The sequence below is a fragment of the Eublepharis macularius genome, chromosome 1 (assembly GCF_028583425.1).
Source record: "Eublepharis macularius isolate TG4126 chromosome 1, MPM_Emac_v1.0, whole genome shotgun sequence".
NCBI lineage: Eukaryota > Metazoa > Chordata > Lepidosauria > Squamata > Eublepharidae > Eublepharis > Eublepharis macularius.
The window spans coordinates 160,371,857-160,385,606 of NC_072790.1; the positions used below are offsets into that span (position 1 = coordinate 160,371,857).

At 39.9% G+C, this 13,750-nt stretch overlaps 1 protein-coding gene across 2 annotated transcripts; it reads right to left on the reverse strand.

Annotated features, from left to right (window-relative positions):
- Positions 1-232: 232 nt before the first annotated feature.
- Positions 233-13,561, reverse strand: NDUFAF7 (NADH:ubiquinone oxidoreductase complex assembly factor 7). Of its 2 annotated transcripts, none has more exons than XM_054982846.1 (10): positions 13,437-13,561; positions 12,082-12,245; positions 10,556-10,636; positions 9,830-9,940; positions 9,100-9,307; positions 8,160-8,218; positions 7,182-7,295; positions 3,035-3,178; positions 1,073-1,246; positions 233-795 (listed from the first exon to the last, which is right to left on the reverse strand). In XM_054982846.1, the coding sequence occupies exons 1-10, from the start codon at positions 13,507-13,509 to the stop codon at positions 580-582; spliced, it is 1,344 nt and encodes a 447-aa protein (XP_054838821.1). In that variant the 5' UTR covers positions 13,510-13,561; the 3' UTR covers positions 233-579. The 2 variants fall into 2 exon arrangements, with proteins under 2 accessions (XP_054838821.1, XP_054838826.1); XM_054982851.1 differs by lacking the exon at positions 13,437-13,561 and adding an exon at positions 13,070-13,177.
- Between the last annotated feature and the right edge of the window lie 189 nt (positions 13,562-13,750).

Below are 13,750 nucleotides of genomic sequence, written 5' to 3' on the forward strand. Positions count from 1 at the left end.
GTTTTAGAAATGGGTAATATGGGCCGCCGCTTTGAACTGTTCTTTTTACTGCTAAATTGTAAGTTTTTATGGTTTTAAATGGTAATTTTAATGTAGATTCAAACTATGTTGTTATCCGCTCTGAACCCGCTTGCAGGGAGAGTGGACTATAAAATAAATAAAAATAAAATTATTATTATTATTATTCATATTTATTGCCTGAAGTTGTTATTTATGATTAACAACACTCTAATCAACAAACTGAAGATTTTATTTAAGCCTTTATCTGGATTCATAAGTTGCACATGGGTACAACCTCAGAAAACCTGGAGGCTGAAAAGTCTCACAAAATAAATGAACAGATGCCGTCCTTCTGCCTAAGGGGTCCAGAGTGGCTGTTATCAGCATCTAGAAATAGGAGTTGGGGGTGGGGGATGATTCTCTCAGTATATAGTAAATTAATTCATGGGTATTTACAGCATAAAGGTTTACACTCATTATTGTATATTGCATTTGAACTATCAATACAATTGTTTCCACAGTGCTTAGCTGAATGGCAAAATGTAAATCTTTATCATAAAAAATATTTAGAGTTAGGGCTCATTTCCATAAGAGTTCACCAAAACCAGCAACAGGTGCTGAAAGAGATGTTGATTCATGTGGCTTCTTTCGCTCGTTTGAAGCCACAAGTCTGTAGTGAGGTAGAAGAGCAAAAAAGTTGAATCGTTCTCCCATTTTATTCAGGTCCATGAGCATTTCATAACTTTGAAGTAGCTGATGGTGAGTAGCTACATCTTTTGCATTCTGTAACAGCACCTAAAAGGAAAAATGGATTAATGCTCTTCTATATTATGTCTTGTTCATCTCACCGCATACTCTGTTACCTGCCAATTATTTTTTCATCACAGAATTCTCAATCTCTCCTCTTCTTCCCTACTATTTAAATCTGGTGAAGTGTAAATTTCAGAAGTGAATCAAATAACATTTTGGATCTATCTGCTGAATATTATAACATAAGTGCCACTATATATGAGTTTACAGATATACTATTCAGTAATACTTTTATGTCTCTGTGGTAAACAGTGGCCCCTACCTGCAGACGGATGTCAATGCCCATGTTTTTCAAAAAGTCCTGTTGCTTTATAGGACCCAAAGTAGCTACTTTATCCTGTGCCATTCTTCGCAGGTAACTAAAATCAACATCTGCAGTGAGGTCTGCTGTTCCTGGAGCTAACAACACATCATGTAGCTTATGGCCACAGAATCCCTGAAAAAAAATTATCAGAAGCAGGAAAATCATTTATACAGTTCAACAGTGTAGAATGGTATTTGGGGTTTTAGACTAAATACAGAAGGGCTGTTTGTACTTATAAAATGTCATTTTTAACAAGAGTGAGAACCCAGCTTTGTACCAATTGAAGCTAATCTCCCACCCCGCTACCACTCACTCTTTTTAAAAAGGCAGCACATTTCACTGCAACTGAAGAAAGTTAATGGCCTTTTCCACAGGGGTGATTTACTCCTCTCTTTTTGAATGTTTGCTCCTCAATGATCAGATTCGCTTTGGCCACCTACCTTTCTGCATGCCACTTTTAATCCTGGTGTGGGTGCTGTCTTTTTTGCTACACACTGCCCAGAAATAAAGAGGGCTATGTGGTGAGGTGTGGACATCATCATTGGCATCATGGTTGGTGTCACCGTTGCAGTCAACCCCCCCTCCCCTCTTTTTATTTTTGTGTATGCCCAATTGTGTTGTTATGTTTTGACATTATGACAACCAAAGGCACCAGCACTAAGGCATTAGCAGTAGGAAAAAAATAAGAAAAAGGTAAGTGAAAGGAAACCCCAACATGCTGCATTTGCAGTGTTAGTGCAGAGTGACCCCAAACACAGGACTTTTCATCCAAAATGCATGAATAGTTAATCTTTGAAAACCTAAGAGATCCATGTAACACCACAGAAATTAACCCTATGATTATATTGTTATAACATGCCTTTTTTAAAAAAAAGAAAACAATGATGTTGTAATGCTGGTGTTATTGCATCAGGTTGGTTCCTTCCCATCCCCATGCAGGCGTCTGTCTCCCAGCTCTGGGTCAGCCCAGGTGGGGCTCCCTGGTTTGGACCATGGGGAGAAGGGGGTCATAAATTCTAAATGAAAACGTCTACTAAGAGCATGGCTGTTGTGTATCGATTTTCTTTAAAACTAAGCATAATGAAGTTGCAACATTAAAACGTCATTATGCTTGGTTTTAAAAAAACCCCACACAACAGCCATGCTCTGAGTAGACATTTTTGTTTAGAATATATGATCCCCACCCCTGTGCTGACCCAGAGCTGGGAGGCAAAGGCCACCATCAGGGGGGCAAACTGAAAAAAATGCAATAATGCCAACATTACAATGTTACAACTTCATTTTCTTCAAAAAAGGTGCATCTTGGGAAAGAAGGGGGCCGAGGGGAAGGAGGAGGGAGAAGGGGGAGGGAGGAGGTGAGAGAAGGATGGAGAGACGAATCAGTGAGAAGTGGCCTGTGTGGGGAGGAGCGTTGAACAGAGGGCAGAGGGGAAAAACCAAAAGGAAAATTCTGCATGATTGAAAAAGCTGGATTTGAGTTTAGTGGCACCTTAGAGACCAACAGGATTTTCAGAGTGTAAGCTTTTGAAAGTCAGAGCTCCTTTCTTCAGACACAACTAAAAAAAAAGCTGACTCAAAATTGCATCAAGAAAAATATCAGGGAGTAATGGAGGTGGAATATTTGAAGAGAAACCTTGAAAATGTTGCACTGAAATCTGAAGTGAGAGTTAAGCATTTGGAATTTAGAAAAAAACCTGAAGTGGTATGGGACCAGAACTGGTGAAAATAGTCTGTGCAGAAAAGGCCAATGCCAACAGAATGCAACTAATCTGTCTACTTGTGTTTCATTTTCCACTCAAGCTGCTTCCTTCAACAGCTATTCCATGGAGTTAAGAAATAATCAGCTGTTTTCTTGTGCCATTTTAAACAAACACATGTGCATCCTGTGGGATAAGACACACTTTGAATAAATTAACCTACTCTGAAAGTATCGGTTTTTGTTCCATCATGACCATAATCTGCAATTAGTGCAGCTCCCCCATTCTTTTCTATATTTTGGGCCAGCTTCTGGATAATGACACCAGCATCAGGACACATTTCCACATGATCCCTGGATTCTTCTTCCTAATTTAGAATACATGAGTTAGTTAAATTGTGTCTGAATATTCAACCTACAGGTGCTGAAAATGTACATAGAATGAGCTAGGAACAGTTTTAATGTGCTACCCCCAAGAAATGCTGAGACTTGTACACTGGAGTGTTGAGAAGTCCACTGAGGAACTTAACTGTGCAATCCTATGCAGAGTTACACTAGTCTAAGCCACTTGAACTAAACAGGCTTAGACTGGAATACATCTGCATAGGATTGCATGGTAAATCTTCTAACAATCATACTTCTCAGGATTCTTTGAGATAAGCCCTTACTGTAAATGTATAGTGAAATTAATGCCTTGAAATCCTGAAGAAAGGTAGGTGGACATTTGCCTTTTCCTTCCTTCCCTGTTTTGTTTCAGCATTATTTCCAGCTCTGTATTTGGATTTATGCTTTTTTTTCAAATTTCTGCTATCCATCCCCTATTGTATTGTTTACTGAATGTTTCAGCCATTGATCGTATTGACTTATACTGTCTGCCTTGAGTCTCAGTGAGGTGAAGTATGAATAAAAAATACAACTACACACAGTTATACAACAGAACCACCATTGAACACAGAGAGGGTGTTTTTCTTGAAGAGAGGACAACATCCTGAAATGTTTGGGCGCTCTCCTTTCCATGACCCTTGAAGACAGAAAGCAGGTTGATTTTTTGTCTCCAGTAGGGAGAGACTGCCTGCCATCTGCTGCAGCTCAGTTCATTGACTGCAGAGTTAGTCTCTCAGAGAACAGAATTCCTGGTCTTTAATCCAAGAAAAACAGTAAACCATAGTGAAAAAAACATTGAAAAGGAATGAAGAAATTCAGCATTGAGGTTGGCTTGGCAGCTCCCCCCGCCTTATGGAGAAATCCATAAGTCATCCATATGTCACATCCAAAGGGCAGCCCCTCTATGGCAAGTTGTATCCCTAGTGTCTTTCTCTACTTTAGGTAAAAAGAATCCTTATGGTAAGACCAATGTTTTGTGTACAGTCATTCTGAGAAAGCATGGCACTCTGAGATGCTTGGGATCTTACCAAGCAGTGCAACCAACATGGGAGGAAGCACCTCCAGCCAACCTTGCCTTTAAGGCTCTACAACCTTAAGACCTGCTGCCCAAAACCTGTATCAGCTGAGGCAATGGAGTCCATTTTGTAATGCCTAACTAATGTGGACTCGAACACCCAAGTGGCTGCTTTGCAGATGTCAACTGTAGAGGCATTTGTGTTAAAAACTGCTGAGGTAGCTGCACTTCTGATAGAATGTGAAGAAATGCCTTTTAGTGCCTGCAGACCTTGAGAAGAGTATTTTAGTGAGATATGTTCCCTTAGTCACCTGCTAAGGGCAGATTTGGAGACATTTTTGCCTTTGACCATAGGATGAAAGGCTACAAACAGACCGTCTGACTTCCTTAAAGGTCTAGTGCACCTAATGTAGATATGTAAAGTTCATTGTATCTTCTGTGCAGTCCCAGATGGGATTCATGCATGAGCAGGCCAACCGTGAATATTCTGCTACATTCCTCAATGGGAAATGTGCATGGTATTGTTCAGGGAAAGGCCTCTCTCAGAGATACCTTTCAGATTCTTTGGTCAAGCACCTGTAGGCATCTCCCCCCCCCCTTATGACGCTAATGCTCAGCAAGATGATGAGGGAAGGCTCCTCAGCAATCGTAATAACCCCTTACTGGCTGAGGCAGGCCTTGTTTGCCACTCTGTTTCAAATGGCATAGGACAGAATCTACCGTTTCCCCCTAACTCCAGACCTGCTGCAGGATGACATGGTTCACCACCACAACCTGGGCACTGCAAAACTGACAGCCTGGTTCTTCCCCCTGGACTAATTTTTTTCCTCCCTAGTCCAAAAGGTCCTGTTAGAACCTCGAAAACCACGAACCAGGAAATCATATCTAACCAAATGAAGATTTTTTTTTGAGCCAGAGACAACAATCTGAACCCTATCTCTGCCTCAGTGCCTCCCATTTTTCACTATTTGGTCCTGTTAAAGGATCAAAGGTTGGCTAATTCCTCCATTAAGTTCCACCTAGCGGCCATTTCGGCCTACCAAACAATATAAGTGGGAAATCTCTCCTTGCCCAGTTACAATGCAAGTCCTTCCTTAGAGGTTTAGCAAACCTATATCCTCCAGCATCCAGGCCAATTCCCCAGTGGAGTCTTTCCTTGGTTTTCACCTCAATCATGCATAAACCTTTCAAGTCCCTAGCTTCCTGCTCCCTTAAGATACTAGCAGCTAAAACAGCCTTTTGGTGGCCATATCCTCAGCTAGTAAGGTGAGTAAATTGCAAGCCCTGAGATATGACCCTCCTTTCATTAAGATGTTTGCAGAAAAGGTTGTTCTTTGTCTGAGCCTCCCCTTTCTGCCAAAGGTGGTTTCCACTTTTCACTTGAACCAGGACACTGTCTTACCAGTACTCTTCCCTACACCTTCAGATGACCCAGAGAGACTTTTGCACACCCTAAATGTTAAACATGCATTGTGCTTCTACTCGGACAGGACAGCTCCTATTTGAATTGCATAGTGTGGCTCATTAAGGCTTGTTACAAACAGTCTAAACAATCGTGCCCGTTGCACCTAAGAGCACATTCTACAAGGGCTCAATCCATTTTGTCAGCCTTCAACTTGGGCATCCCTCTAGTCGAACTATGCAAGGCGGCCACCTGGGCAATGCCATCTACATTTATCAATCACTAGCAACAACACCTATTGTATGAAAAAATACAACGGGCTCTAGCAAACTGATTTGGAGTGTCCCCTCCTGGTGGCAAGCAGGCGCTTTGCAGCGGCTTGGAAGCCAGGGTGGGAGGGTGCTGAGGGGAGGTGCAGGGAAGAGTGCTTAGGCCATCAATTTGGCACGCCCCCTCCCGGCAGCAAGCAGGTGCTTCACAGCAGCCTTGAGGCCAGAGTCATCAGCAATGCACCTGTGCAAGGAAAAAAAGTCGTTGCCAATACAGCTTGCCTTTTATATAGTAGGATTATGCTATTGACACAGAGGTGAAAAGGGATGCAGCTGCTGACAGGGCCATCTTGAAGAGTCTCTTCCATTAAAGAGCTTCATGCCCACCTCCTGGGTAAGTTAGCTCGTTAGTCTCCCATGTGGGACTGCACAGAAGATATGACTATGAGAACAGGGTTGCACTTACTTGTAACTGTTGTTCATTGAGTAGTCATCTGTATAGGCACACATCCCTCCCTCTTTCCCTGCCGTGAGCTCTTGTTTCTTTCCTTCCTTCTACACCAGTGGCTTAGAGACCTGAGGGAGAGAGCTGCTTACCCTGCCTTTTATAGCCGCACCTGGGGGAAAAGCACGTGAAAAGACTAGGCAAGCATCTTGTGCCTCTAGGAGCTTTAGAGGGTCTGTGGCTGGCCTGCGCATGCACAGATCCCTTGTGTGCCTGCACAGAAGTCCACTCAATGAACAACAGTTACAGGTAAATGCAACCCTGTTATCCAAGGAGTGCATCTCAGAGTGTCCTCCTCTATTTCAAATAAAAAGAATCTTCATGGTAAGTCCAATTTTCTGGTCTAATAAATGTTTGATTAGAAGAACAAACTAATAAACAAGATTCTATAAATGTTTTAACAGAGATTACACAGTAATATTTTGTGGCTGAAACATAAACTATGTTTGAGATGGTTTCAGGTGGGTAGCTGTGTTGGTCTGTAGCAGAAGAATAAGATTTGAGTCCAGTAGCACTTTAAAGACCAGCAAGATTTCCAGGGTATAAGCTTGTGATAGTCAAAGCTTCCTTCTTCAGAGATGACTTTTAAAAGCTTATGCCCTAGAAATCTTGTTGGTCTTTTAAGGTGCTATCGGACTTGAATCTTGCTCTATATTTGAATTGGGGGCAACAACAAGCTGAATAATTACACTCTAAGAAACTGTGAACATCTCATACTACAACAGAACGGCAACATCAGTATGCTCAAACAAGACTGGCCTGGCCTGGATATACAATTTTATAATCGTAAACTTACATGTACAAAGGCTTCTGAAGCAGCAGTAGCAGACGGTGCAAGGACAAAACGCAGCTTGTCAGGAACTTCTGGATCAATGTCAACTAATAACTCACGCCACCCCTTTTCTGTTTTCTATTAATTTAAAATAAAATTAGTCACAGATTTGTTTGAATGCATTCAATTTCAAGTTTTGGCTCGGGTCCACTGGAGCATTTCCATGGATGGAAAGATTTCTACTCAGGGTGTGATCCCTGGCTGCAACCCACAGTATTCCCTGAAATGCTGCTCCTTGGGGACAAAACTGTACACTGGACCAAAGTAAGTATCCCCATCATGCATTCCCAAACACACTATATATTATTCAGTGAATCTTTTCAACAGCAAGTTTGGGAAAACAACCTTTGTTTCCCTATTTTAGGCAGAATTTCAGTGACTTGACTAGCAATAAAGCTTTAAAGACTAGTAAAAACTTAGTTACATTCTTAATTAGAACAATGTTTTTAAAATTCCTCAATGAAAATGTTGGCCCACCTTTGAAAACAAACAGGTATAGCTAAGAACCCCATCTACTTTACAAATTTTTACAGAAATTATTCAAGTTACCAAAAAGGAATTTGTAAAAAAGGTTAAAAATCTTTAACATTTTTATTGTTATTTGAGATAAGTAAGCTGTTTGTGGACTTCTGGTAGGGTGATTGGTTGTGTCTTATTACTAGCTGCAAAGTTAGTACCTTGTACAATCCATAGAGATTGGCTGATGTCAGAATTATCTAAAATTAGGGTACTATGCATTATATCAAAATGGTATCTGCTGCTAATATTGCATTTTAAGTATATCTTATCATTTGTAATTTTGCTTGTGTTAAATAACTTACAGTAGTGTATCAGTATAAAATATGAGTCCCATACTATACAATCTCCTTTGCTTATTTGTATTGAGTTCTCTTCTGATGCATGCTCCTTAAACAAAGTCACATCGCTGGCTTCTGATCATACCTGAAACTTGTGTATAGGCAGAGCATCAAGAAATTCATGTGCTAAATAAAAACTGTTTCCTGGGAAAAAACAGTTTCAATCAGGTCTCAATATAAATAACATTTTCCATTTTAATAACATCTCCAGTATGAGAATCAGAAAGTGCTCATTTCTTAAGAAATCTATGCATTTTTCATCTACCAATGAAATATTAATTAAGTTAATCAATAAGCAGGTTTTCAAAACAGACAACTGCTGAAATTTAGATATTGTTTTGCAAGATTGCATGACATACTATGGGACTGGACATTAAAAATGCTTGCATTACAAGTAATCACAAATGTCAGTTGGCTCTTTTGTTATTCACGATGCTCTGCACAACTGACCTAATGTGTAACACTGGTCTCACATCATGCAAAGGGATTATTCTTCTTATTCCTGTTTTAAGCATTTCCTAGGATTCAGAGCTGATGATTCAGCTATTTCAGCTGTGACACATGTGCCTTATATATGTGTCAGCATTTTGCTCTAGCAAATAAATAATACTTCAAGCAGCTGTAGTGGAAGATGACTCTTGTTTTTTCTACCACCTGCTTTAGGTAATAATTAACACATTCACTGTGCTGGTTTAAGGCTGCTTTCCTCTTAATAATAATTAATTAAGTGCTGTCAAGTTGCAATCAACTTAAGGTGACCCTCTAGCGTTTTCAAGGCAAGGTACGAACAGAGATGGTTTGCCCGTGCCTTCCTCTACATAGCAATCTTGGTTTTCCTTGGTGGTCTCCCATCCAAGCAGTGAGCATGGCCAAGCTTGGCTCATACTGGGCTATTCAGGCTGCTACCTTAAGTATATATCACTACTGAAATTGTTCTTAAACCTAAAGGATGTAAGAAACTTAAGGAAGGAGCTAATGACTGTTGAATATTTAACTAAATAACCACCAAACAAGCAAAAACATACCTACTGGAACATCACTCAAGTCTTGGTACCAGAAAATTGGAAGCCCAGTCTTAGCAACACCTTTCATGTAAGCAGGGGATCTATCCATTAATTCTATCTTTTCTTCTGCCAGTGTTAATGCTTGAATCTCACTTAATTTGGGACTGACTTCCACCAGATGAACAGAAATGTCACATTTACTAAGTAAAGATCCCAGTTGGTTAAAGACCTGTCAGTAAAAGACAATACTGTTAGAACTAGAAGCAAAGTACATATTGTGATTTAAAAGAATACTTTTATGTCGTGCTTAGAAATAAGATTCTAGCAATAGTTTCTTAACCACGCAGAAGATCCCATTTTTCAAATGAGACCAGTTGCCCATTCCAAGTATTTATGATATCTGAAATATCAGCTGCTTTGGCAGCATGACAAAACCATGATATTCTACTAGATTAGCAGGAGTACACATCTGCAAATAAGTAAATATATTTCCCCAGCAAATGAAATGGAAGATGGTTGGGTATCTCTGAAGAGCAGAAAATGAGAATTTTAGAAAGGCTGCCTACATCCACAAGAGTACAATTGTGCTGCATCACACTGAATTTTGCTGTCCAGTGTGTTATAATTAATGGCATATACAGAATCAATTCTGGGAATCTTGGCTTCAAAATTTTAAAATGCAATACAAATCACATTTCAGTTCACAGGGCTGTGGACAATACTTGATGTCCTTTAGTCTATTTGCACTTACCCGCAAAATATCATGAGTAAGACTGCCTCTGCCTGGACCCAACTCCACCAGCTGAAATTTTCCTGGTTTGCCAGAAGCTATCCATTCACTAACAAACCAAATACCTATTAACTGTAGAAAGAGATGGAAGGTAAATTATTATTAGAAAACAGTTACAAAATAAAAAGAACAGACATTATACGGAAAGTTTTAAAATGCACAATCCAAACAGAATGACTGCAGTTCTGCATTCTGGTGACAAGCAGAACCTCCTCTCTTATATCAAGAGCTGCGTAGAAGAAATACCTAGTTCTGTGTAAATAACTGGAACATTTTTGGTTTATTTGAATTAACTTCTTATTGAAAATTAGCTATGGAAACTTGCAGTCCTCAAAATATGCTCTTTATTATACATTTCAGATGTTCATAACAAAAATAGTATTGGATTTGTTTGGGAACTGTTTGTCTTACTTGCCTTTGATATTATATTAGTTACAACCCTAAATTATTAGTTACCTCTTAAAGAGGGCATATTTTATATTAAAAAGTGAAGGTCTTTTTCTAATCCTTCAAAAATATAACTATGACTTTGTTATGTACTGAAAACGAGTGGTGCATAAACTTTGTTAGAATCAAGGCTTAAGAAGTAATGTCATAAAATACTACCTTATCAGGACATACATGATCAAATATTCATAACAGAGTTTATAATCATATACTTTTAAGAAATAACTGTCCTTAAATTACCTCTCCAAACATCTGACTTATTTCAGGTGAAGTAACAAAATCTCCTTTTTCTCCTAGCACGTCATGGTGCATATAATATCCCTATGAGAAAAGAATGTATCAGCATACTTCCAACTTGTGATATATAACTCTATTCCATTGAATTTACTAACCTTTAACAATCAATCCATCTGCTAGACTGCTGCAATAACAAAGGTAGCTCTAAAGAGTGAAAGACCTATCTTCAACGTAAAGCAAATATTTACAGTATGTCTCCTCTCAAACAATATTTTAATCCACAAAAGCAGATTTTGTTGATGAGTTAAAAATGAAGTAAGGTAAACATAGCTAGAGAGTCGCATGGTTAGAGGACCCAAGAGGCAGAATGGTTCCAGACCAGGGGACACGTAAGAGAAAGTTGTGTATGAAGCAGGGAGTTGGGAACAATATGGACCGAGTCCTAGACAAATGATGCTAGGGAAAAATCTTACACAAGGCCTAAAGATCAGGAAGACCTCTTTTGTATTGGCAGAAGAGAGTGGTCAAGCAAGGGATTTTGAAGGACCTTGGAACTGTGGGCCAAGAATTAAGACAACAGCAAGGGCAGAGAGTCCTATATTCTTTATTCTTTGGCTGCACATCTTTCCTTCTACAGTAAGAGAATAGTAATTGAATAGTATGGCTTTAAATTGACTCCTTGTATAGTCTGATTTATATTCTCAGCCTGATGAATGCCTTTCTTTATTATTTTGTAACCAACTATGGTAAGAATCATCTATCAAACCCCAAATTTGCTAAGACGCAAGACTTCAACCTGCCTTATGTTCAGGGCAGCTTTGATATTAGGAATGTGGTATGTGGCTACAATTGGAAGAAGAAAAAATGGTCTTTTGAATACATTGGATCAATAGAAGTAACCCCCACCCCCACAAACCCAATTTTACCATTCAGTGTTAGATGTATGCAACAGACTGCCAATTTATTTTTAAAAAGAAAAACAACTATGGAAGAGTATCAGAATAGCAGTGCATGTGTGAGAATGACTGGGCCCTCTCTGGCAGTCCCCAAGGGCTACTTCTGGCAGGCCCCAAGGGCTAATTTTTGTTTTTTAAAAAAACCATCAGAAAACTATTACACCACTTCTGTGTAATGTGCAATTTGGTCCAAAGAGGATACACAGAAGTGCATTCTGAGACAATGTGAGATAAGCAGTTAACAACTTAAGATCTGAACAAGTTCAAGATGTTTGTTATAATAAAAAATATTTGAAATTGAGGTGCAGTATAAGCCAGAGCCTCCAATCCTGAAGAACAATGGTGCTGTTCCATGCTGGCACATCAGTGGTTCCTCTCAGAATGGCTTTTCTGTTTGTAAAGGAAGGGTGATTTTTTATTGATTTCTCCCTCCTGCTGCAGTCTCCACTGACTCATTGTTTTTTTTTGGGGGGGGGGGAGGTTGAAGTGAGATGGGGAAGTGGGGAAGTTACTCAAGCACAACCCTGCAAGCCAGTACTTATCATATAAGTTTAATGGAATCACCATTTCTACCTTAACAGGATTGGTTAGGACTTCTCGCATATATTCAGCAACTGTAATGGGGCCAGTTGACTTTATTTTCATCACGAGGTGTTTCAGCATTGGAGTCACTGGGCTATTTTCCTGTACTTTATTTTCTGAGTTAAAGCGCCGGCATCTCCATATAGCTGCCCCTCCTGTGTAAAAACATAACATTTATCATACTCTAAGCTACATACCCCATCTGCGTAAGTAAATATCTCAAAGTATACAATGTGGAAGCACACAAAACAACCAATTAATAAATGACCTGCCATTTGAAGGAACTTCTTACAAATAGTGAGTGGCTATTGGCTTTTTGGAGATAAGCAGAAAACCTACATAGATTCTTTTAAATGTAATAATGATTTATACTCCAATTACTTGACATGAAAATGTATTAACAAAGAAGGTGTGAAGCAAATCTACTGGACAAGATCCAGACAAATCAAGAGAGCCCCAAGGTTTGTTTAACATATGCTCGATAATGTAATTGTTTAAAACAAATTTTATAGTCCTTACTGTAATTCATAATCTTTATTTTTAAATTATCTTTAATATTGTTGTACTGTTATTGTTGAAACAAATAATTAAAAAAAAGAGAGCCCCAAGGTGCTTAACTTTGAATTTTGACCATTGGTTGAAGCTTTCATTAAAGGTGGGTGATATTACAGAGTTTGTATTTTGCCACAAGGAAATAGCGTCTACTATAAAACCTACAGTATGGCAGTATGACCAAAACCTCATATATTTGGAAGCAAGTTTCACTTACATTCAAGTTTTGCATTTAAGAAATGCAGCCTTTGTTTCCTGTCTTACCAGGACGTATTACTGCATATTGCACTACCTGAAGAATCTCTTTATATAAGTGGTATAGAAAAAGATTAAAGAAACGAAACATTGCCTAATGCTATACAACATTCAGAACCCAAATATAGGCACCTACAACTGGCAGCCACGGCAGCAGCAAATGATAGCATACCTGAACTCTAAACTGCGGGGAAAGTTTTGTAATATAAACCCATGCACAGTTACTGGCAGCAACTCCCTCTGAATTTTGTGATTTCGAGGAAACAACCCATAGGATCAGATTGTGCGTTCCCCTTCCCAGGCGCCCCAAACCACTTTTCAAAAGAACCGATTTGAAACGGTGTCGCGGCTGCTTGTTCGGGAGCAGCCTGCCTCGCATCCCCAAGAACCAGACGTGGGTGAGGCAAAGGGCTCCAGAAGGCAGCCCCACATCTCAGCCTGCGCTAACAAGACACTCAACCCGGCTCGCCCCCAGCCCCCGGTTTTGAGGCTGGAAGACAGGCAGAGCAGATGCGAGGCGCTTCCAGCCTGGTTGTTACCATGGAGACAGGGGAAGCTGTAGTTTCGCGCGCCAGAACACAGAAAGAATCTCCCGAACCGCGCGAGCCGCATCCCTGTTTGTAGTTCACTTCGACCTTTTTTCAGAAACCGGTAGTTCCTGGCAGCTGAATAGATCAGCCCTTCAGTCAGCAGTACCTCGTGATTCTTGCCACGCGCCGAAAAGTAGTGACGTCCGTAGATAGTCTGGCACGAGCGCTCCCCCCTCTAAACGAGCGGCTCCTCCCATTATTTCTGTTTCTTCCAGGACCTTACATTCATGATCGCTGCTATGCGCATGCGTGGAGTGGCAGAG